We start from the raw sequence: 25,573 nt of genomic DNA, 5'->3' as shown, positions 1-25,573 counted from the left end.
TAATTAAATGTAAACATAACAGAACCTCTCAAACATTTTAACGGGTCCCCATGGGTAAATGCTATTCCTTTTGGGTGGTTTCATTTATTTGCTCTTATGAGTCAGTACATAAAATCTCCACTGGTTTTCATCATGTTAAACTAATGCTTTCAAATAAAAAAGAAACCACAGACTTCTTCTAAGACAGTTTATCCATTAATAAAAATGTAACAGCATGATCAGTATAATTAATGTAAAAACTGATTAGAAAATGTCTTTTTAAAAACATTTAAAAATTCTAAATTCTTTAAAACAAATGTTTTGTCCATATTTTCCTTCAAAAAAAAAAGACAAAATAGGCACAAAAGAGTTAGTTATTGTGTTATCAAAGTTAGGATTAGTTATTAGCTATTTTTTAGGAAGTTGAACTCAGAACACTTGAAGGCAGAGCTGAGTTAGTGCCTCCTATCAAATTAATAGAAAACATATAAGGAAGAGTGTATCCTTCTCACACTCTAATCCTGATTTTTTGATTTGCTAATTGTTTAATCCAACAGGAGTACTATTAAAACCAAGCAGAATGAAAGAGTCATGTCATGCTCATAATTATACAGACTGCAAAGACATTTAGAATTAAGGATAGTGAAGAATGGTACTAGAACTGGGGAAGAAACCTGAAGTCTTGAATTATAACACTATGACACAGAACTAAAGAAAGACACAGAAGAAGAGGGAGGAGAAAAAGGTGAAGAGGAATAAGGTGCAAACTGATAAAGTGGTAGCTATGAAGCTGAAAAGGCTCAATGGATGCGAGACTATAAACAACAAATTCTGTTACTGTTCGTTTTCACCAAAACACAATTATTCTGACTTAACTCACACATTTGCCTTGATTTTTCTGCTGCCTTTCAGGTAACAAAAACCTCTGAAGGCCAAATACTGCTCTAGATTGGCACTGATTCTAGCTCAACGCTTGTCAGCCAATCACAACTTGGTCAGGGTCATTTCTACTATACATAAACAAACTGTGGATTTCCCATGGAGACCAAGCCCGCTTATTTTTAACCCTTCATGTGGAGACTATATATTTCTCGGAGGCCCCAAGCTTGGAGTCATCTTTGACTCTTCTAAAGAAAAGAAAGCTTTAACACCCAACATCTAATCCATCAGCAAATCCCTTCAGCTTTAACTTCAAAATATATTCAGATGCTCATACTCCCCAGTAGTTTTAATTTCCCATCACTTCTCACCTGGATTACTGCAGGAACATTCAGAGGTTTTCCAACTTCTGCCCTGGCTACCCACCCACCTGCTTATAAGATGACATGTTGTGAGACTTCTAAATAAGATTCTTATGTTTCTCAGTACTCTTATGATCTGGCCTCTGTTGCGTCTCTAACCTCACCTTTTACCAATCTTCCCACCTCTCCATCTGTTCGACTCATACTGGCCCCTTGGTTTCGTTTTCAAATGTGCATATCCCCACTTCAGGGCATATGCCTTCCTTACTCTGCTTGAAACAGTCTTCCTTCATAGGTCTGCTTCAATTTCCTTTAGGTCTCTGATCAAGTGTTACCTTTATAGAAAGTCCTTCTCTGATCACTCTATTTATATGGTAGTAGGCTGCTACCCTGAAGAAGGCAATGGCACCCCACTCCAGTACTCTTGCCTGGAAAATCCCATGGACGGAGGAGCCTGGTGGGCTGCAGTCCATGGGGTCGCTAAGAGTCAGACATGACTGAGCGACTTCACTTTCACTTTTCACTTTCATGCATTGGAAAAGGAAATGGCAACCCACTCCAGTGTTCTTGCCTGGAGAATCCCAGAGACGGGGGAGCCTGATGGGCTGCCGTCTATGGGGTTCCACAGAGTCAGACACGACTGAAGCGACGTAACAGCAGCAGCAGCAGCAGCAGGCTTCTATCCCTCGACCTTGGTACTCCCATTTTCATTTTACTTCTCCGGAGCACATATCGTTTATCTGCCCTACTATACACTTTACATATTTCATTTGGGTAAGAAGCCTATTTTTTTTTTCAACTGCTCTGTCCAGTGCTCAGGCCTGTGCCTGGCAGAAAGAAAGTACTTAATGATTATTTGGTGATTGGATAAAAGAAGTAGATAAGCGGCTGAAGTTTGCCATTGCTCATTGGTTGCCCTGTTTAATTCATCAGGCTGAACCTCTTACCCCAGCAGGTCCAATGAGTATAAAGTCTTTAGTGGAACACAGGTGCTTAAAATGACATAGCTAAGAGATGTGTGTTTGCTCATAGATTTTCTTTGGTGTTCTTGTCATTAAAAAATATATTTATCTATTTATTTAAATTTTTATTGAGGCGAACGTACATATAGTATAGTATATATATTTTAACTATATAGATTAATATTCTCATGTAATAGCCATGTCGGTCATGATATAACATTTTCAAGCACCCAGAAATCACCGTCATGCCCTTTCCCAATCTGTACCTCCTAAAGGTAAGTATTAGTCTGACTTCTACCTTTGTAGACTGATTTTGCCTATTCTTTTTTTGGCCTTCCCAGGTGGTGCTAGTGGTAAACAACTTGCCTGCCAATGCAGGAAACACCAGAGACATGGGTTTGATTCTTGGGTCGGAAAGATCCCCTAGAGGAGGGCATGGCAACCCACTTTAGTATTCTTGCCTGGAGAATCCCATGGACAGAGGAGCCTGGTGGGCTACGGTTCATAGGGTTGCAAAGAGTCAGACATGATTAAAGCGACTTTGTGTGCAAACATTCTTCTCTTATTCTGTCCATTTTTTTCCAGTTTTATTGAGATAATTGACAATTAAAAATTTAAGTTATACAACTTGTAAATATGTTATATTTACACTGTGAAATAATCACCACAATCAAGCTAATTAAATTGCCATCTCTTCATATAGTTACCAATTTCTTCTTTTTTTTTGGGTAATTAAAAACATATAAGATCTACCCTTTCAGCGAATTTAACTCTACCATATAGTATTGCTAACTATAATCATATTGTTGCCTGTTATATTTTCAGAATGCATTCATCTTACACAACTGAAACTTTGGTTTGCAGCAAATTTTCAGTGCTGAAGGCTACAATTCATTGAAAATATGTTTCTGTAATATCTCTTGTATACTAGACAAATTAGAGTTATGAGTTTGAAAAGTTATGACTATCTCAAAGTTATTATATAAGTATTCTCATTGGTATTTTATAGGATTAAAATAGCCTTTGTAAAGTTTGATCTCAGTAAGATAGCAGCTACAGTCTGAAATAGTTTAGCATTAATACTTTCCGCAGAGAGTTTACGTTGTTCTAAAGTCCTTTTCTGATATAAAGCTATAATTTGTTTGATAAACCCAACTTCTTTCTGGTTATCTTAGAATTTTAAGTCAGGGTCATTCATAAAATGTGTAGAAGAAATCTTGGTGCATCTGTACAAATTTAAGTTTACATGGTTCTAGTCAATTTAACTTTATTGTGATGCTGAAATACATGATGATACCCTTAAATGCCTTTCATAGGGATACTTCTAAAGGAAACTCCTTGTGTTTTGCTTATAGTACTAATTTGAGCAAACACAAATTTCTATTAATCGGGTATCACACTTATTTGCTTCTTTCAAAAACTGGCAGTGCTTTACAGCATAACACACTGCCACTGTAAATTACTATTAGTAGCATAAGTGTGGAAACAGAAGCCTAGTCACAGAGCTATGACTAAATCAGCATGGAATGAGTCTTCTGACAGTTTATCCATCAATCCCAAGTAAGCATTAGGTTTTAAGACCAAGGCCAAAACATTAACAAATGGATGTTAAGTGAGGTCTCAATTTTTCTCTTACCATCTGTGAAACAGGCCTCTGGCTCATCTGAATTTACAGGCTCAGCCTCTGCCTCTTCTCCTTCTCCAGGCACAGGGTTATCAACTGTGCTGCACTCTGAGGAACTTGATCGGTTCAGCCTCTAAAAAGAAATCACCACCCCACCAGAGAGTTCATTTAGGGTTCAATTCAAGTCTCTAGTTAAAAACCATATTTGATCATCAGAGTCATGCAAAGTGTTATGAAGAAAAGATTAACAATACGATGGCCATAAAAACATATAAACGTACACTGAGGTCAGGTCACCTTACAATGCATCTATGCTTGATCTTTCTATCTACACATCCTGTGGAAAATACATTTCATTATTTTTAGTATGTCAACAATTATTAGGACAGAATTAGCCTGAAGGTACAATTTTTATGTAAACTATAACATTTGCAAAGTATTGACCACACTTTTACTTTATGTTTAATATAAGTTTATATACACCAGTAATTACTATTTTAGAACAACTAGACCCTAACAGCAATAATATACATATGCCAAATTGCCAACACCTGATAACGGAAAGGTCTGATCTGACAATTGGCAGAAAAAGCTTGTTGATACTTAAAAATTTAAAAAATAATAAAATTAGTGTAAAATGAACTCCAAACATATTTTTTCTATCATTGCTTGGATTTAAGAATATGTATCAGGATGATATAGATAGAAGGCCTTTCATCAAAACAAAAAGTCAAATACTGTATCGGAATCAGAATGTCAAAGCAATTATTCATCATCACCTATCTTAGTGATGGAATTTCAGGATATAGTAGAAGAGATCATAACTATTATTTATAATGTCAAGAGATAGTGGCTACTAAAGCGCGCACCACATGCAAACTCTGAAACAAAGATTCCATGAAACTGAACACGGCAGACCAACACATGAGAGGAATGAACTCACTGTCATTATGATCATGAAACTGATCATAACACAAACAGGCTTTTTCCCACCCAGAACTTGGTGATCAAACAGGATGTTTACACACACACAGATACACAGAAAGTTTTCAAAAAAATACATACAGCAACTGTAGCAAAACTCTGTCAAACCTTCCTAAAATTATTTTATAATGGAGCAGCACATCAATGGAAGAGTTCAATTTTCATTCTCATTTGCTAAATGATGTGGTTATTGGAAACTACTAGTTACTACAGCATGTAGTCTCTTATTAAGATTACAGCTTTACTTGTTTTTTTAAGAATACCAAAAAAATGCAAGTTTTAAAAAGGAGAAAATTCTTATTTCATTTAGATTTATTCTTCAGTCTCCTGAATTGCATTAAGATCACAGGCCCAGCCTAGACTATGAACTTTTAGTGAATGACTTGGAAGCTAAAAGTGTGCTTTATGGGTACCACATTATATTCTCAGTGCTATTATTACCACACAGTATTCAACATTAGTAAAAAAAAGGCATTGATAAAGTAATGAGCATAAGCAATGAAGTAAGGAAAGCTATTTGTATAACTGAAGTAAAGAACTATGAATACTGTATTAAAATTACTATTAATACTATTAATACTTCTAATCTATATTAGCATAGAAGTATTTTTCCCACAATGTCAAAGATTTTTAAAATATTATGAATTAACAATATCAATATAAAATTTCATTTAAGAAGTAGGTTATTTAAGCTGATTGTATTCATCTAAAATTACTTTAAAGCAAATACTAATTAATTATGAGACTGGATATTCCGTAAGACTTAAGGTTTTAAAATATATATTACTCCGGGAAACAATGGGGAAATTTGTGATTACTAATATGTCCTCTTGCGCCAACTATCACAAAAACCAATTTTAAGTACCATATCCAAAGACTACAATTATTTGATACCCTCAATTCTTGACCTTTCAACTGCAAGTGAACCATCACAAGGGACATGAAAGACAAGACACTTTGATTCTGTGGAGCTGAAATCAAATACTGCCATCCTGAAAAAAAGTTACTGGCTTGGATTTGAGGCAAAGCAGTGGGTAAAACAGTTGATAGAATAAAAAACTCCTTACTGTCCTTAGCCAAAACATTGACAATTTGGATATAATTATAATGATTTTCTCTCACCTGGTAATAACTTCGAAATAAAATGATTAAAATTTGCAGATTTGTAACATAGGTTAAATTAATGAAATCATCTCACTCTTCAAAAGAACATTAACACAGCAGATTAATGACAAGTTAATTTATAAGTAAAAATTAAGATGATTTTATGAAGCATATCTTGCCATCGAAATGTCCTCCCCCCATAAGTTTTATGGCAATTTGTCAATGAAATTCAGAGTTTGACTCAGATTTTATATCATAAATGACAGTTATTCAAAATTATTCCTCACTGGAACATAAATTATCAAAATATTCAATATGTCCTATAATTTGTATTACAAGTCAAATTCTTCTAGCTTTCAAATTCAATGTTTAGAATGTTTTTAGGAACTCAATGCTTTCCCGGGAATGTACTAAGTATTCACACAGTAGTAATTTCAGTACTGTATATAATTTCAAATATTTATGTGCATGTCCTAGCAATATAGATAGTTTAAATCTACTCAGCTTTTAAATTTAATACTTACTAAAGCAGAAGTTTCTTTAACAGGGTCAGAAAAGGATACCTTTAAATAGAAAGCCTTACATCTGTAACAAAGATTTTCTCTTGAAGATAAATTTTTCAAATCTCATAGTAGGTGTTCTGATTTTAACAACTGACTGTTTTTTTATTCTTATTTAGTATATAGAGAAGATCAAGTCAATTATTTGTGTTATTTTAAATAATTATATGGTTATTTTCATTTCTATAAACTCAGTCATTTGCTATTTAGCTTTCTTTCTTGTGATTTTGGAAATGGAAGAATATACTATATTAAGAACAGTAAAATAAATACTTCAGAATAAAAAATTTCTCCTTTGGTTTTATAAATAGGTCATTTTATAATTTCATATTGATTTTATTTTTAGTAAAATATGAAATAAACTTTTTGCCCATTCTTTGCTTGTCAACAGAGAATCTTTCATCTTTGGTGTTCTACACAGAATTGGAAATAAGTGTAAAAATAGGATAATTTTTAGTAGAATCGCTAGTATAGTATAGGATAGAATATGCTATATGCTAAGTTAGCATTCCTGCCTTTTTATTAAATAATAGGGCATTGACTGTAGGTACGTTCTAATTTTTTCCTTCTTTCCTTTAAATAAAGTCTACATACTTGCCTCAAAAATTTCAAATGTACAATAGTATATGATGAAAAATACAAGTCTCCTTCACTGTCTCCCTGATTCTGTCTCCTTTAGGTAATTATTATACTATACATGTGTTTTTGACATAGTTTTCTATATTCAGTATAAAATACTATGTATTTATGTATCCATAAAATACTAAAGTAGTTTTGTAACATTCTAATCTTGACTACAAACTTCTGTAGCTATTTCACTATTGAAAATATGATCAAATTAAAGCTCAATTATTCTTCACGCATTTCCTTTTGATTGCCTTGAAGGTGTGCTTTTTACAAAACTGCATTTAAGAAGAGATTCTGTTAAATATAGGTGTCATATGAAAAAACTGCCCTAGGCTGGTCATTTACAAATTTCTTACTGACACTTCCTGACATAGACATTGACATTGTAAGCCTATTTCATGCTAGTATGGATGCTCATTAATGTTAGTTGGTCATATTTTATTCTGAGAAGTTTGAAGTAGGATTGTCTAATAACTTGATAATCTAGCACTCAAAATCAAAAACACTATCAACATAAAGCAATGAGGAAACACAGAAGTCAACAAAAGCCTTATTCAAAGAGGATGGCTGGTGTTGAAAACATCCCAAAGATGTCACATTTAAAGTACATATTATAAGGCTTCACACAACAAAAGAAAAATGTTCTTTGAATAGCACAGTCTAGAATAGTTATCTCACCTGAGCATCAAATCAGAGAAACACAAGGGACAGGAAGAAAGTTGAAAGAAGCAAATCAAAAGGAAAGGCTGGCCATAAAAGGACAGAAAACTATGGGAAGCATTAGTGATAAAAAATCTCCACTGTATGTCAATAAGCAAGAAAGACTTTATTAGATTCAAAGACTTGATTAGATCCAGTATCACCCATCTTTTAACTTTACAGCCTCATATTAGAAGTTTTTGAATCTGCAGTGAGTAAAATGGTAAAGTTTATAACAAAGGATCAAAGCACTTTTATAGAAGAATTCTATAGATAGAATTCTATACTACGCTTTGTGTGACTAGAAGTCCAGTTTTCCAAGTTTACCATTCTAGTACCGGATAACTTGAATTTAAAGCCAAAATATGGTCTCCTCTCTCTTGCAATTCCTCCCACCTTCTACAGAAATACAAACACTACTCTCTTCAGCACTTTTAAAATTAGAGATTATCTATGATATTACCATTTGTATGTTTGTTTGTTTTTATCTTGAGAGTAATGATATTTATTTTCTTTACATGATTTAGCTTCTGGGCCCCTTAAAGTCACCCAAATTCTGTTCTGGTCTCTCTGGAATTCTGTTTTCTCTCAAGATTATTTTTAAAAGATAATGCCCCAAGTTAAAAAATATACCAGATCAGTTCAGTTCAGTTTCCTAGCTCATTTGTGTCTGACTCTTTGCAACCAGACATCATTCATCAGTGATACCAGATAACATTCATTGGTGGAAAATTAAATATTTTTTCCTCTCTGTGGTTTAAATTTTCATTTTGCTTCCATTTAGGTTAGCAGAAAATAGTTTATTTACTAGTTAAGTTCTTTTCTCACATAGTTAAGTGTGGAGCCCTATACCAAGGTCACAGGTGTGGAGCCCTGTACCAAGGCCACGGGATACAAATCTCTGGAGCTGACCAAGCCCCATAGCAATATTGGTCGGCCTATTCCTCATTGGGAAAGGAGTCAGAGAGACTATCACCCATTTGGGCGGAAGCTACTGGGGCACAGTGAGCAGTGGCGCCTTTGGAGAGTTACACTAGAGAGTAACCCTGGCCAGAATTCCTCAGGTGCTTCCACAGCCATTTGCCTGTTTGCAGAGGGTCCTTATGAGAAAGAAGTGAGGAGGTGGGGGAAGAGACCCCAAGTCCAAGTATGGACCACCAAAAATGTCATGGTCTGTGTGCGGGTTGGAAAAGAATTTCTAGACATGAGGCAGAATGAGAGGAGAATAAAGTTTATTAGAGTGGGAGACACCATTAGCACAGCAGGTTGGGTCAAGGGAGAGCTGAACCCTTTTGCAGGCTAGCAGCCACTTTTTAGTCTCAAGACAGAGAAAATTCCTACTGGAATGGTGGCATTGGGTGATTGGTTAGGATACTATGGGGTGGATAATAGGGTGGGCATTTTACTTAATATGGGGTCAGGAAACTGGCCAGTTTAGATCCAGAGGCTCATGGAAACAGTTGCTATGGGGCTTGGTAGTTACAGAGATTTTTATCCTGTGACCTTGGTACAGGGCTCCATACCTGTGACCTTGCATAGGGCTCCACATTAAGGGCAACTAAAACACCAGCACTTTCTAAAATAAAGGACAAGATAACAGAGTCTTTCCTTTCCTAGTGTTTTGTTTATTGCTATTAGAGAAGCTGTGTAGACTTTTGGGGAACAGCTGTTGTTCATTCAGCAGGAAACCCACTTAACAGTTCCATCTCATAATCAAATGGTTTATAGTTTTAGACAACGGAGAAATAATGAGGTAAAATCTCAGTCACCACCAGGAAACTCAAAATAAAGCAAACACTTTACTAAAAGTTCTTTGTTTTCTTAAAATCTTGTACCTAGGGTAATTTCTGTCCAATACATGACAATTTATGTGACTGAAAGATATAATCTTGCATATAAAAACAAATAAAAAATGCAAAAAAGTTTGGTCGAAGATTGGACTGGTTTTAGACTTTCCAGCCAGATCCTACAGTTTCATCCACTTCTTTCCAATGGAAAATGGCATTCACCCTGGCATTCAAGGTCTTGAAAGGTAAAGCAGCAATTGGTATTCAGGGCCTTTGTGCTATTTGCAGAGAACAGTATATAAATAGTTGGAATGCAGTGGGTCAAATCAGAAAGAATACCTTAAAAATTTTGGGAATAAATATTTAAACAGTTCTATTTTTGAGGCCTGCTAGAATACTGCAAGTTGGTAAATAAGGATTGAAACATAGGCAAACATGATCACAAAATGTGAGGTAAAAGCATGTACTCTGTGACTTAAGATCACTACATATTATCAATAATAAAAAAGAAATGATGAAGAACAAACTGCCGGTATCTCTGAATGATGAATACTATTTCCTGAAACTATTCACTTGTAAGGAGGAAGGACAAGGAATGATAAATTCTAAAAATATAACAAGTACCATTTTTAAAAAATATTCACGATTCTAATATTGCAAACACAATGTAAAAATAGAATTTGGCACAGATAAAAACATATTTTTTCCTGCCAAAGAAAATGTTTCAAGTCATTCTTTGCAACTGAGCCTTTGTTTATCTGGAGAATGACCATTCCTTAATATGCACCTCATGTTTTCTAATGTAGTTTGATAACAAGAAAAAAAGTAGTAATAATTTAGGAATTAAGCACACATACACACATACATGCATATATATGTGTATATCTATACGTATTTCTAAAAATAGTTTTCTCAAAAAGAGTGTTTTACCTATACAGATATAGATGCTATTGCATATGTGTGTATCTTTACTTAGGTTCTAGGAGGAGGACTGACTACACTTTGCAGCAAAATAGTTTTCTGAGACAATATTGCCTCTAAATCATCATCAATCTGAAATAGAAAAATATGTCTTTTACTCAGGAATTCCTTTAAAATTCACTGCAAGTAAACTAGAACAAACTATATGCTTCTTTTTACATTTGAAACTGAGCATCACTATTCTTAGAGCGTATCAACTTTAGGATAAAGTTTTGCTTTCATCATTGGAAACAGAAAACAATAATAGAAACATTCTAACAATGACAAATAAATTAAAAATATGAACTCTATTAAGTATATAAAAAAGCATGATTCCTATTAACATGGGTTTTTCCTTCCAGTTCAGTCATTCAACAAGCTATACTAAAATTAAAACAAGATATTATATCTGAATAGCATATTTATATATGTGTTAGACATTAGTTATAGCAATTGATATTAATCTGTTTCTAATTTTAAGAAAGTGTTTTATGCCTTATTGACAGATTTAGTGTCCACTTCATAATATGTTCCACTTAAACTTTTTATCTTCTTGAGGCTACTCTGTATATCTATCTCCTTATGAGATAATCACAGCTATACACAGAAGATATCAAAATCTGCATAAGTTCAAGTCCCTTATATAAAAAGGTATAGTATTTACATATAGCTTATATACATCCTTTATACTTTCTATATCCCTTATAGTTTAAATCATATCTAAATTACTTATGATAGCTAATACAATGTGAATGCTATGTAAACAGTTGTAAGTGCATGTAAATACTTGCTGGCATGCAGGTAATTCATGTTTTGCTATTTGGACTTTTCTGGAATATTTTCGATCCCTAGTTGATTGAATCTGCACATGCAGAATCCATAGGTACAGAGGGCCAAATGTACATAATCAGAAACTTATTCTCATCAGTGTATAAAATTGATTCTGGAATCAAATTAATCATTTCAGGCATTTATAACTCATTCATTCATAGGCCCAGAAAATTATTAATGATACATTTTACATATGATCAAATAAAAATCAAATGTTAATTACTGAATCAATAAGGGAATAAAGCCCTAGTTATCATTTTGCTTAAAACTATTTCGAAATATATGCAAAGTTTGGCCTAGAAGCTGGGTACTCTGTCTCTGTCTTCAGGTTTCTACATGCATACTCAGAAACTGCATGAGCCTCAATTTCCTTAAACTGTGAATAAAAGACTAGCACCAGAATGGTCCTTTCTTGTTACAAGATTTTTATGTTTATGCCTGAAATAATACTCTCACAAAATTTTTCTTAATAAAATTTTAATTTACTGAATTTAATGTGACAATTTTAATATTTCCCCCAGCTTTACTGAGATGTAATTGACATATAGAACTGTGTAAATTTAAGGTAAACAAGGTGATTAGATTACATGTATATACTGTGAAACGTTTACCACAATAAGGTTAGTTAACACATCCTTCACCTCACATAATCACCGTTTTTGTTGTTGTTATGGTGAGAATATTAAAACTCTACGCTTATCGCAATAAGCCTGACAAGTTAATATGATATATATCTATACATATACAGTTGACCCTTGAACATCATGGGGGTCAGGGCATGATCCTCCATGCAGTCTAATATCTGATTAAAACTTACAGTCAGCCCTCTACACTCACGGTTCCTCAGTATCCTCTGTTCCACAACTGTGGATTCAACCAACCGTGGATCATGTAATACCGTATTATTTACTACTGAAAAAAATCACTTTATAAGTCGAACTATGCAGTTCAAACCCCTGTTGTTCAAGGGTCGACCGTATAGCTTAAATTAGGAGGGGAAGTTGATAGAGGTTTTTAAATTAAATGCTGCTTCGGTGGTTTCTGTTACATGCTATACCTTATTTTTATAATCTACCCAATAAAAATCTATAGCTCATGCACTTGAAATCACCTAAGGACATGAGAGATATATCAAGTGAGTCATCGAGAGAATAACAAAAATAGATAGAACTGCCCATGACATGCTGTGATGCCAGTTTATCTATGGCACAATTGTATATGTTTCTACTTTCTTGCAATGGGTCAGGCAGAGAGATTTTGTAGCTGAACAGCATGCATGACACTGAAAAAAAATATCATATACATATGTATGAATTTTTTTTTAGGTAACCTGTGTAAAAGTGGTCACATATGTCTCTGTCTGGTTAAAAGCACAGAGCTGCATCCTTGATGGATCCAGTTTGTTTTTACCCCTGTGAGAAGTAAGAAAGTTAGGTACTGAGGTATGGAAGTGGAGCATGATGGAACAGCTTAATCAACTGATTTAAATGTTTAAAGTCACATACCTGTAAGTAGAAATTAGTTATATTTGACAATGCATGCTATATGCTAAACACAAAGAAATATATTTGCAACACAGTAATAAAATTATGGATCATTCAACATAGATTGTAAACAATGAACTAGACAGTTATATCATTCTGTTGTTTACGAGATGAATTAAATACTGTAATTTCTGAAGGCAACCTTTTGCATTCTGTTTGCTCTTCATAACAGACATTTTAAAGGAAGTGATCCTCAAGTGGGGAGAGAGTGACAGTATGTGGTTTTTGAAGCATACTCTAAAATTAGCATTGATGATTTAATTTTGACATTTCAAATGATATTACATGAAAGGAATGTTTTCAAATTTATCAAAATATAACAATTAAGAACCATTGATTTAAACATCAGACCAAAATTTCATTGTTTTTAGACACATGAACAAATTCAATAAAGAGGAAAAAATTTTAAACAGCTTAGAACCAATCTGCAGAAAAATGATCTAAGTGAAATTCTATAGGGGTATTCTGTTTTGTCTTTGTAAGAATCTATGCATAAAAAATAAGATCAAATGTCAGCTCCCCTCCAGAAGTATAATTGAATATTGCCAAATCAAATGCATTTCTGGAAAAATTAATATATTTTCTAAAATGGAATAATGAGAAGAAATCTAAACTGCCTGCAACTGCCTCTTAGTGGAAAAAAAAACTTTACAAAAATCTTAGGAGAGACAGGCCTGACAACAGTGTAATAAAACCACCATATGGTAGAAACACATAAAATATTCAACATAAACCACCATATAGTAAAAAACATAAAATATTCAACCTTGATGACTGCAAATGTTTAAAATTTGTATCAAATCAATAAAAGGAAGCAATTTAATAACAAGTAAGCACACAAAGTTTCTCAAAACATGATGGCTTGCAGAAATTGAATACTGAATAGATGAATGGGTGAATGGATAAGTGAATAAGTGAATCAGATGAAAAGTACGACTGTTTATTCCTCTGTCTGGGGTTTCCATCCCTACCACATTCATGCAAAAATATGGTCTCCATTCTTTAATATCTAGCTTAGGTGCCACTTCCTTTCATGTGCCTTCAACCTAATTAATCCATTACTCAACACATCCTCATTGGACTGGCTTCTCATTCTCTCATGGAATATGCTTTGTTCTTCTTTGTGTTATATTTTGAAGGCAGACTGTAAGCTAATAAATTAGCACTAAGGAGGATTAGAAACTGAACATGAATCAGCAAATGCACAATACCATTATAACAGAAAATCTGACTGTGAATTGCAGCATTACAGGGATATAACAGAGAATATATTCCTACTCATGCTTTTGCCTTTCCATGATATGTATTAGAGGTGGTTAAAGCCTGGAGTTCAAATTTAAAATGACTCCCAGAAACATCAGCAACTAACCTGCACTATTTCTTAATCCTTTAGCATTTTAGTTATCTGTAAATATAGATTAATATCAGCCTCTTTCCCAGGCTGCTGAAAGGAGGAAAGCTATATAGCATATATGAAAGTGGCTAATGTATACATTCTCTCCTTGGTCTCTTTATTGCTTGTTTTCATGTCCACTTCTCAAGTGCTTAGTCAGTCACCTGTCCTCTTCCTCCCGTGGTCCCTGTATTGTGGTGGATACTGTGGTGCACTGCCCAGATCTGCCTTTCAAACAAGCTACTCATTCCTCCACCTCCTAGGAGTGTTGGCAGCTGAAGACTCATAGCTGAGTCCCTCTCTAGGAATTGAAATACAGAAGGGAGCTGCCTTACCCAAGGTCATACTCCCTTGCCTGGAAGAGTGGAGGGAGAACCTGCATCCAATGACTGATGGGTTCAGGGCACACAGGTCCTGAGCCTTGCTTTGATTTGGGATTACTCCAAAGGCTCATACATACCAGCAATGTCTATAGAACCAGCTGAACCCTCTGCTACAACTGCAGAGCATGTCAACTCCTCCCTCTGCCCAATCAACTCGCTTCCATCATTTCATACAGGTGTTAGGTGTTTAACCTGAAAACACTACTCACAGTTGGTTTTCCAGGGAATCTGATCTAAAATTAACATACAAATTTCCAAGCTGTCTACAACTCTGAATTATCTTCTTAAAACCTCCAAATATCTACTGTTCACTATCACTTAGCTATCCTGTGAGTAGGGTACAATTAAGATGTCCCCAAATTAAACTGTCTCTCCCATATCCCCTTAATATTTCCCCCCTGCATATTTTTAAAGCATCAATATCCATCCAGTCATCTAAGCCAAAACTCTTTATTTTGAATTACTTTGTATCTCCCAAAATATATGTTGAAGTCCTAACACCTGTTACCTTTGAATGTGAACTTATGTGGAAATAGGGTCTCTGCAGATGTAGCAAGTTAAGATGAGGTCACTGGGGTGGGCCCTAATCCAATATAATTAGTGTCCTTATAAAAAGAAAAGACAGGAAGAATCCCATGTGACAAAAGAAGCAGAGATAAAGAGTGATGCAGCTGCTAGTCATGAAGGCTAAGGATGAAAGACCACCACCGGAAGCTAGGAAAAAGCAAGGGAGAATCCTTTTCAGAGCCCACTGAGAGAGCATGGCCCTGCTGACACATCAATTTCAGACTTACAGCCTCTAGAACAAAGCCCCAGGTCTGTGATACGCTGTTATGGCAGCCACAGAAAATGACTCTCCCCTTTGAAACAGCTCACAATTCACATATCCAGATCCTGAGCCCTTATGCTTTAGCTTGCAAGTGTGTTTGACTAATCCCATATGTCACCATCACTCCCTGACCTTGAGCCTTCATCAGGTGTCCTTGGGATGGTTGCAACAACTTTCCATCCTCTCTGCTTCCTCACCTTTATTACACTCCCAAACAAACTTCCTTTAAAAGTAGAAGTCTACTAACAACAAAGAATAACAAAACAAGACAAAGTTTCCTCTTTCTATTAAATAAACAGAAACCAACTTCAATCTCCAAATCACGGTAAGCCAAGTCACTCACTATTGGACTGGCTCCAGTAGACCTCTGTTACCCACTGCTTCCTATGTGGCCATCCTCTCATGTATTTAATGGGTGTTTTTTGTATCTGGATGCTTCCACACAGGCTGGGCCCTTTACATCTACCAGAAAAGTGTTTCTCTGTTCTTCTTTGTCTTTGTTTCCCTCCCTTCCTCCCCTTCTCTCCCTACTCTTTCTCTCACCCGATGAATTCTTTTTATCATAAAAAATACTTCAACTGGCATCCCTATTGTGAAGTATTCCAATTTCTTTTCTAGGTTAGTCACCCTATCTTTATCCTGCCTCAGCCTCTTTTAATTATTTTTATATGTTTATTTATAATTTCTGATTTCTGTGTGTGTTTTAACTCAAAGGCAGGAACCTAGCTTTACTCTTTACCACTTACAACAACACCATAGACCAAGAAGACTCTGAACCACATCTCCTGAGGAAATGAGTACACTGCTGACATCTTTCTAGAATCCAGCAGGCATGCAGCAACAAGCAGGTGCCTAGGAAATGGAAGTTGAAAAAATGAATAGCCACAGTTAACAGAATATATACTCATGGATTCCTTTGTAATTTTTTTCTCCCACAATAATCAAAGTGAATGAGGGCTTTAGGTGGCCTTAACTTCCTTTAAGAACATAAATTCTGCATAACTGTTTTTGCAATGTTTTCAATGACACTCCCTTGAAGGTGAGAAGTTTATGTAAAATCTGAACGTTTCATTGTTCTCCTTTCTCTAAGGACCTCAGCTAGCTCCATCACAACTTGGAGAGGAGACAATGTTTCAAAACACTGAAGAACCACTGAGTAAAGCTAAGCATTTGCCTTTGGCGCTGCCGTCCATGGGGTCGCACAGAGTCGGACGTGACTGAAGCGACTTAGCAGCAGCAGCAGCAGAGGAAGAATGAATGGGGAGGTCTTTCTGTGAGGATGTTTTCCTCTCTGCTGAGTACACAAGATGAACAAATTCACTTTAAGCAAGCATTGATAATACATTTGTCAAAAGAGCATTAAAGATTTAGGGTTTTAGATTCATAAAACCCAGTGTCTCTGAAAGCTGTCAGAATTTATTCCAAAAACCACATAAGACTATTATGTTTTAAAATCTTTGGAGAAATAAAATGGATAAATTTAGTGTTTTCCCCTGAAATTTACACACACATTCAAAATTAACGTCACAAGTCTATAATTAACATCACAAGTTTATAAACTGGCTATTTTTCTTTCATCTTTAAAGCAAAAAAGGAAGTAATCTGTAATAACTGAAAACAAAAGGATGTCTCTTTAACCCTCTAAGAAAGAGCTCTGCATTTAAAAAAAACTTACTAATTTAGTTTTTTACAACTTTCAATTTTGAGATGGCACGATTTAAAAACAGAAAAAAATAACTACATGTCTTAAGAACTTAATTAAGCCAGATGCCAATCACATTGAATTACTGCACCTGGTGAAAAAAATTTTTTTTTCTCTAAGCAACTATTAGCACAATGCTTGGAGCATAGTAGATCTCAATAAATATTTATTGAATGAATGGATGCATTTCATGCTTCATTTGAGACTCATATAAGGAAGCACTTCAATGCTAATGGTGAAAATCTGCAGTGTGTTAATGTTTGCCAAGGGCTTGGAGGGCTGCACTGCACCCCAGGAGGAGATTGATTCTGAGGGTGGCCATCAGTTCACCGTGTATTCCAAGAAGCAGTGACAGGAGCCTTATTCTCATGGGTCCCTAGAGATGACAGCATGTCTTTCTTGATTCTGAGACAGACTCATCCTCAGAGAAATGCTGGTGTTCTAATGCCAATTATTGCCTCAAAACTCAAGATATTTTACTCAACACCTTACTTGAACTCATCTCTGGTCACTTCCTAGTAAAGTATTTGATGACAAAATATTTTGCCTTCATTCTGGAGTGTATATATCTAACTGTCTATCAGAAGAAGAAAACTTGCCTGAGAGCTGATGCTAGAAGAGGGCAGGAAAAAAAAAAAAAAGGATGCGAGGTCATAACAGAGAGGGTGGATTTGTTTTCTGGATGGGGAAGGGGAAAGTAGGAAAGGTCAGAGATTTTATTTCCCCCTGTTCAAAATGCAGATTCTTAATGTAGACTATATTCCCAGCCCTTGAATAAAGAAAACGAATTTTCAGAAACCTGGATCAAGAGAAGCCAGAGATGAATTTAGGTTCATTTACGCCCACCAATCCATCAGAGTGGTCACTGGGAACACTGCTGGCAAGGATTCTGAGAATGCATCCAGACTTAGGCAGAGAGAATTTACAGGATACAGCCCAGAACAGGTATTTGTAACAAGCTCCTACATTTGTCTTTACACATAAAAATTTAACCTGTAGCAAATTGCTACTTACAGTGCGTACATGACTACTCAATTTCATACCCATGGTAATTGTTAATTGGGCACTTATTTTTCAGCAAGCACTTGTTTGTTTACCCAAATAATGTAATCTTTATTATAATTCTATTTTGCATATAAGTAAACTAGAAAAAAATAACCAGAGGTTTTTTTGTAAATTGCTCAAATCATGGAGACAGTAAATATTAAGGCTAGGATCTAAGGCAAGAATTCTCTCTCCAGAGGTTGCCTTCTTCACCATACTCCAGGTAATGCTTAAGACTTAAATAACTGACATATATTCAGTTGGGCAATATTTTCTATTGGATAATCATGATTTGCCTTTTTGGGAAAAGTGCATCAAGAATTATTTCAAAGATGAAAATATAGGAAAGATACAAAGGAGAGAATAAGCAGTTAAAAAGCTGAGAACTCAATGAGAGCTGAAGATTAGGGGAATTAGAGCAGAGAGCTTAGCCTGAAATCATGTAGAAACACTTCAGGTAAATAAGGAAATGTGAATATCTTTTAGTGTTCCGAATTGAAAGATAAAACCAACAAGTCATAACTAGAAACATTTAAATCACAAGGCACTGAAGAGGAGGACTCTAGATGCAGGTTGTTAACAGTTGGCAACTGCTTAATACTACATAACGAATTTCTTATAGATCTTGAAATTTCATTACTTCTCAAGTCCAGTATATAGTCAAGCAGGTTTGAATACACTCAGGGTGACACACTTTTGAGATATGTTATGGAAAATGTCTTATGAAGAAGGACAAAATTTCAAAGCCCATAATTTAAAATTTGAATTTTTAGAGACTAAGATGATGATGAATACAATAATAAACACGATACCTAACATTTGTTTAGGGCTTACCAACTCAAATACTGCGTAAATGACTTAAAGAAACTAGTTTGTGTAGTTTTAATTATGACCTACAAGGTAGCCTCAAGCTCCTGAATATTATGCCACATATTTCCATTTCTATGAAATAGAAAAATATATTTTTTCTCAAGTAGTTATGACTACAGTGTCATACAAAACTCAATGATAATTAAGAATATTAAGTTACCATCAAATGGTCTTTGGATAACACAGTTTAAGTGCACTAAATTTCATGCTTTTTAGGTTTAGGAAAGGTTTATGGGACAGGTGTCAGAGTAACTTTATGAACGTCTAAAATAGTCTATTTCAGTACCAAATAACTTATAGATGAAATCATTAATTATAGAAGACAGTTGGATACTATGCCTTCACAAACCTCTGGATACCACAGGATATGTAAATTCTTCAGAAGTGTGGCTCAGTATCCCAGGGGAGACAAACTGGGTATGAACCCCATTAAGAATGTGAGTTTTATCCCTGAAAGGGACAAAGACAGGAGAATAAAGGCAGACTTATGCACATCAAGACTGGGACTTGATTTTGCTCTGCCTTGAATGAGCTTCATAACTGTAGATAAAGTTGCTTTCTCTTACTGGCTTTCTGAATTAGAAAATGAGGTGCTATATGGGACAGGTCTATTAGATTCCCTTTAAAATGTTATAATTCAACATACTAAGAATATGATATTTGCCAGCGACTTAAGGAGATCCATGTAAGGATAACCACAGGCTTTCAGCAAAGAAAAAAAGGACCAGGTAAGAAATTATTCCTCTCAAATGTGAAAGTTGCTCAGTTGTGTCTGACTCTTTGCGACTCCAAGGACTGTATAGTCCATGGAATTCTCTAGGCCAGAATACCGGAGTGGGTAGCCTTTCCCTTCTCCAGGGGACCTTCCCAACCCAGGGATCGAACCCAGGTCCCACACTGCAGGCAGATTCTTTACCAGCTGAGCCACTGGGAAGCCCAAGATACCAGAGTGCTTTAACACCCAGAATCTCAAGCTTATTCAGAAAGTCTGCTAGGCAGTTAGGGTTTTACAACTCTAATCTTTGTAGGCAGAAAAATGGGTAATTGAGTTAGTTTTTCTTTTCACATGAGTCTAGACCCAGATTACTGCTTCTGAACAGGGTATGAGGAATCTAATTTTCTACTTTCAAACCAAAACAACTACACCTTCTGAATTTTTGGAGCTATTAACCTCTTCCATGTAAAGATTTTTAATATAAAAAATAAAATATTTAATTTCTCACTTTGTGATCTTGGAGATAATTTCTTTGGCTACTTAAAATATATATTCATAATTTTTAAATCACGTATTTATTCAATAAATAAGTATCGAGCATTTACTATGTACCTAGTATTGGTTACATGGCCAATGCACATGTGTACACATACACACAGAGCTGTGTATCTTTTTCCAAAATCCACTATAAATTTAAGAAGGATGGGTCTTAATATGTGTGTGTGTGTGTGTGCTCCTCTCAGTCATGTCCGGCTCTTTGTGACCCCAAGGACTGTAGCCTGCCAGGCTCCTCTGTCCATGGAATACTCCAGGCAAGAATACTGGAGTGGGTTGCCATTTCCTACTCCAGCAGTTCTTCCCAATGCAGGGATTGAACCCACATCTCTTGGGTCTCCTGCATTGGCAGGTGGATTCTTTACTTTCCCACTGTGCCACCTGGGAAATCAGGTCTTAACAATATAGGCTCAAGCAGATAGAAGATGCTTGGGAAATATGTGTCAAATATTTTCAAATGTGACCTAAAGAGAGGAAAAATATTATAAAATGGTATCTTAGAACTTTAGAGAGATACCATAGAAATCCTGTCATAAAACTCACTTATGATTATTATATTCCATATTAATAAAAATGCAGCTCAATAATACTTTGAATGTATGCCCCTGGAGGTGGGGAAGGAGGATACAAAAAAGTTGTAATGAAGTTTCCTGTTCTCAAAGAGTTTACAGTACCATTTGATGCATATAATAATTTTTTAAGAATATAAAATATAATGCTAAATAATAAGTACAACTTCTGAGCACTGTGAATACTGTTCTAAGCATGTTACATGTGCAGTTCATTTAACTGTCACCTAGCTCTTAGTAAGGGCTAATATTTTACATACAAGGAAACTGAGGGCTGTGTCTTAAAGGGCATACTCAGGATTTTGACTGAAGAAGGAGACCCCAAGCAAAATCACGCAGGTTGTGAGCGTAAGTGGCCCGGAAGAAAACTGGCTTGGTTCAGATGTAGGGGCCCCAGGGTGAGGACTAGGTGACACAGCCAGTCAGCTGGTTGAGGCCATGATATGAAGGCTTTTACCTGCAATGTACAACTCAGATCTACCTTGGGGATCAAGGATACTTCAAAGGACTGATGTCATTAGGATGGGACCTGAGTAAAATTAATCAAACAAATGGATTAGAGTAGATGGAAAATGAAGGCAGAGATATCAGTGGGGACACCATGTGGAAATGCTTAGGCAAGCAGAGGGCAAAGGCAAAGGTGATGGAGAAGAGCTGTGGATTCAACAGACGCTATTAACGGAGACTGCATATGACTTCACAGGTGATGACAAATGGAATAAAGGAAAGGAAGACTTAAATACTCCCATACTTTCAAATCTAGCTAAATAAGATTATATCAGTTATTATGAACCAGTAGGTAAAACCTTACCACGTGAATCTTCAGGAAGTTATTGTACAAATTCACATACACACAAAGTACCTATTAGTATGCATATTAGAAAAGAATTCATGACAGCAAAAATCTGAAATTTTAACTCACAATAATTAATAACATTAAACAATCTATGTAAAAAAACAATCTTACCCCTTTGCTGTATTCGCTATCTGAATCACTGCTAAGTTCCTCAGTGTTCATAATTTCCAAATCAGATTCCCCAGGTGCAATGGGCACTGTCACTGTGAGGGTGGGATTATGAATAAATGATTGACCATCACTTTCTTCCATTAAGTATTTGTCCGTGTTGTTTCCAAAACCACTGGTTTTATCTTTTTCTTTGTGGAAATTGTGATCCTTGCTCATTTCAGCAAGCGTGCGGTTAGAGATGTAGTTTTCCTTTTTACAATTTAGGTCTTCTGTTTGTCTTATCTCTTTGGAAATCTTTGGCTTTTTGGAAAATGCTTTTAGAACAAATTCACGTAAGGTTTGTTTCACATAATTTATTCCCGTCTTAATTCTGGCCACTGCAATCTGCAGGTTGTTTGCATCAGTGTCTTCTTCAATTGCTGTAAGATTGTCTGAACTAAATGAGCTCAGTAATAAAGCAAGAAATAGGTTGAGGACCTATGTCAGGAGGAGAATAGGGTTGGAGAAACAGGGAGATGGGAAATAAAAAAGAACATAAGTACAGTTTTCTGAAATATAGGCCAAAATCCAAATCAGCAATGAAGAGCTCTGTACTTCCTCATCCATAGGTAAGAACACGGGATGGGGCAGCAGAGGAGAAGCTAGAGTTCTCATCAGTCTCCCAGTGTGTGAGCTTCTGTGAACGCTGGAGCAGAGGTCAGCCCGACCCTTAAAGGGCCAGCATGAGGAGCAAAGAGAAGGCTCCCTCACCATTACCATGATGTCATTCCTACACTCATTTCTACAGCAGAAAACTTGTGTCCAAATTCCCTTTTATGCGTCTAAAATGCCCTCTTAACATTTGCCTTTACTTAGTATTTGTTACCTGTGAGAAACAAGTAGAACAAGAAAATTGTGACTAGTGTCTGTTGTGCTGAAGGTAACTTAAGCCAAGATCTGCGTTTACTTTTCCCAGAAGATAAACTTCACTTATTGCAGTAAGTGGAACATATAATGCTCTCAGAGTTCCTGTAATAAAATATTCTGTCCAAGAATTGTGCCAACTTGCAACTTAATGAGACTTTTAAAGCAAAGAAAAAGATCTGCCCATTGAACCCAATTCAAATGAGATAATGGCATTATGATTGGGTGGCTTTACTGTCAATCATTTTGGTTTTTCTGGAAAAGATTATAAAACAGGTCAGGAAAACTCCTATCCTTGAAGAAAAATTTTGTGTGCAAAACCATTTCTGTTTTCCTCCTAGAGGTAAGGGTACAAGTAAACTGAATATTATTTTTAAAAAAATTCTCATAGAGGGTGCAAAATATGTAAATTATATTAAAAAATATTTTATATAAAAAATGATAATTGAAAAACCCTTTCATGTAAGTCTCTTCATGGCCAGAAACATCTACTTCACATTTAAACAATCAAAATTATACCAGACTGAGGAAAAAGAACTCACCACTAATTTTGGTCACACCTAGAACAATTTCTCAGAAATGTAAGTAGAAAAGCACAAGCGAAAAAAATGCCTGTGTTAATGTATCAGGCTTAAGAGAAGAATCTGAGATGAAGGGGAAAGAGAAAATCACAGAAATCAATTTGATGAATCATTAAGAAAATTTGAGACTATTTTCCTGTTGGTCTTCATTGTCAATAAAAAAATATATTTCACTATAAATATATGTTTGCTGATGTGTGTGTGTTCTAATAGGAATGGTGATGACAAACCAAGGGCTCGTTTTCCCTTTAGTTTCCGTAATCATTGCAAATGTTAAAATAGATTTTTTTTCCTTCACATTTGTAATTAGATTTAGCTTTTCCAGCTTTACTGAGATATAATTATCATATTACATTGTATAAGTTTAAAGTGTACAACATAGTTTGATGAGCATACAGATGGCAAAATGATTACCATCATAGTGTCAAGGAACATCTCCATCATGTCTCATAATTACCATTATGTTTTTGCAGTGAGAACATTTATGTCTGCTCTCTTACCAACTATCAAGTTGGCTTGGGGGCTACAAGGATTAAAAAAAATCTAGCAACTTGTTTTCAAGTCAATGGGAAGTGAAGGTACTAACCATATAGCTGTTACCATATACAACCATATTTGATGAGCAGTCTGACGAATGGCTGACCAACTACATCAAACAAACATGATGGCTTTGAACACTGAAGCCAGTCACTGAAAAGCATTTTATCCCAATTTTCTCCTGCCTCTAAGCTTGAAAATTCCCACCAACAGGTAGGTATAAGATAGAAAGAAGCAGAAGGCATACAAGCTAAGAAAACAGTAATGGAGAAGCAGATCACCTGTAAAAGAGGTGCTATAGAGTAGTGGTGGGCAAACTTTTTCTGTAAAAGGGCCAGGTGGTAAATTATTTAGGCTTTGTAGGACAGAGGATCTCTATCTATGTAGAGTAACATAGCCACAGACAACATGAAAATGAATAAGCATATCTGTTTTCAATAAATTTTGCTTATAGAAACTATAATTTGAATTTCATTCAATTTCCCTGTGCCAAAAAATATTTTTCTTTATATTTTTAAACTATTTTAAAATGTAGAAAACATTTTAGCTTTGTAGGAATCATACAAAAACAGGCAGTGTGCAGGATTTGGCCCTTGGGCCATATATAGTTTGCTGATATTTGTTATAGATGCTAGACTTATATATGACTATAACACAGCAGGACTAGGCCTTCCATTTGCCTTGTTCCCATTATAAATTCATTTTGTTATTATTAATTTAATCATTTTCTGTTTACTAGCATAGCTTCATGTTTGAATCAACATTTAAAAGATATGAAAACCATGGATTAATTCATATGACATTACTATCAAAATGAAAAAGTAGAAAAATGAAAACTTTCCATTAAAATAAATATTGTGAAAGCTATAAATAAGCATTATCTGGCAGAGAAATTAAGACAGTAATTCATTATCTTTTCTGTTCTTCACTGGATTAAAATAGTCAATATTCTAATTAATGGCTTTAGACCTAATTAATCCTATAATTATAACATAAATGATCATATCATCATATAGTAATTTTCTATGGAAAGTTTTAAATGTATGAGCAGGTGATTACATACCACCAGGTTTCCAATGACCATGACCATCATGTAAACAATAAGGCACATGGCTTGCCCGGCGACCTCCATGCAGTCCCACATGGTCTCTATCCACTCTCCACACAGCACCCGGAACACAATCAGGAAGGAGTGGAAGAAGTCGTTCATGTGCCAGCGAGGGAGTTTGCAGTCTTCATTGATCTTGCAAACACATTCTTTGTAGCTCTTACCAAAGAGCTGCATGCCAACCACAGCAAATATGAAGACGATGATGGCCAACACCAGGGTGAGGTTTCCCAGAGCCCCCACTGAATTGCCGATGATCTTGATCAGCATGTTCAGTGTTGGCCAAGATTTTGCCAACTTGAAAACTCGGAGCTAAGAGTAAACACAAAACTTATTATCAGTTTTTATGAAAAAGTTCTCAATGTTTCCAGTCTTGAACTTTGTTCCAAAATTTAATTCTAAAATATTATCATTATCTAGTTAAAATCAATTATTTTTATTATTAATTTTTAATATACTGTCAATATTCCTATTATTTTATTATATTTGCCACTATACAATTACTACACATATTT

At 35.3% G+C, this 25,573-nt stretch overlaps 1 protein-coding gene across 3 annotated transcripts in view; it reads right to left on the bottom strand.

Annotated features, from left to right (window-relative positions):
• Nucleotides 1–25,573, bottom strand: part of SCN9A (sodium voltage-gated channel alpha subunit 9) — an 89,821-nt gene that overhangs the window by 31,664 nt on the left and 32,584 nt on the right. For all 3 annotated transcript variants that reach the window (XM_068966862.1, XM_068966863.1, XM_068966861.1), the window contains 3 exons: nucleotides 25,014–25,370; nucleotides 21,930–22,406; nucleotides 3,819–3,939 (listed from right to left, as the gene is read on the bottom strand). In XM_068966862.1, the coding sequence (XP_068822963.1) occupies nucleotides 3,819–3,939; nucleotides 21,930–22,406; nucleotides 25,014–25,370 (955 nt within the window). The remainder of the gene's footprint in view (nucleotides 1–3,818; nucleotides 3,940–21,929; nucleotides 22,407–25,013; nucleotides 25,371–25,573) is intronic.

Source organism: Capricornis sumatraensis, chromosome 3 (genome assembly GCF_032405125.1).
Source record: "Capricornis sumatraensis isolate serow.1 chromosome 3, serow.2, whole genome shotgun sequence".
NCBI classification, from domain to species: domain Eukaryota; kingdom Metazoa; phylum Chordata; class Mammalia; order Artiodactyla; family Bovidae; genus Capricornis; species Capricornis sumatraensis.
The sequence above is the reverse complement of the archived record's forward strand: the minus strand, read 5'-3'. Positions and strand labels throughout refer to the sequence as shown.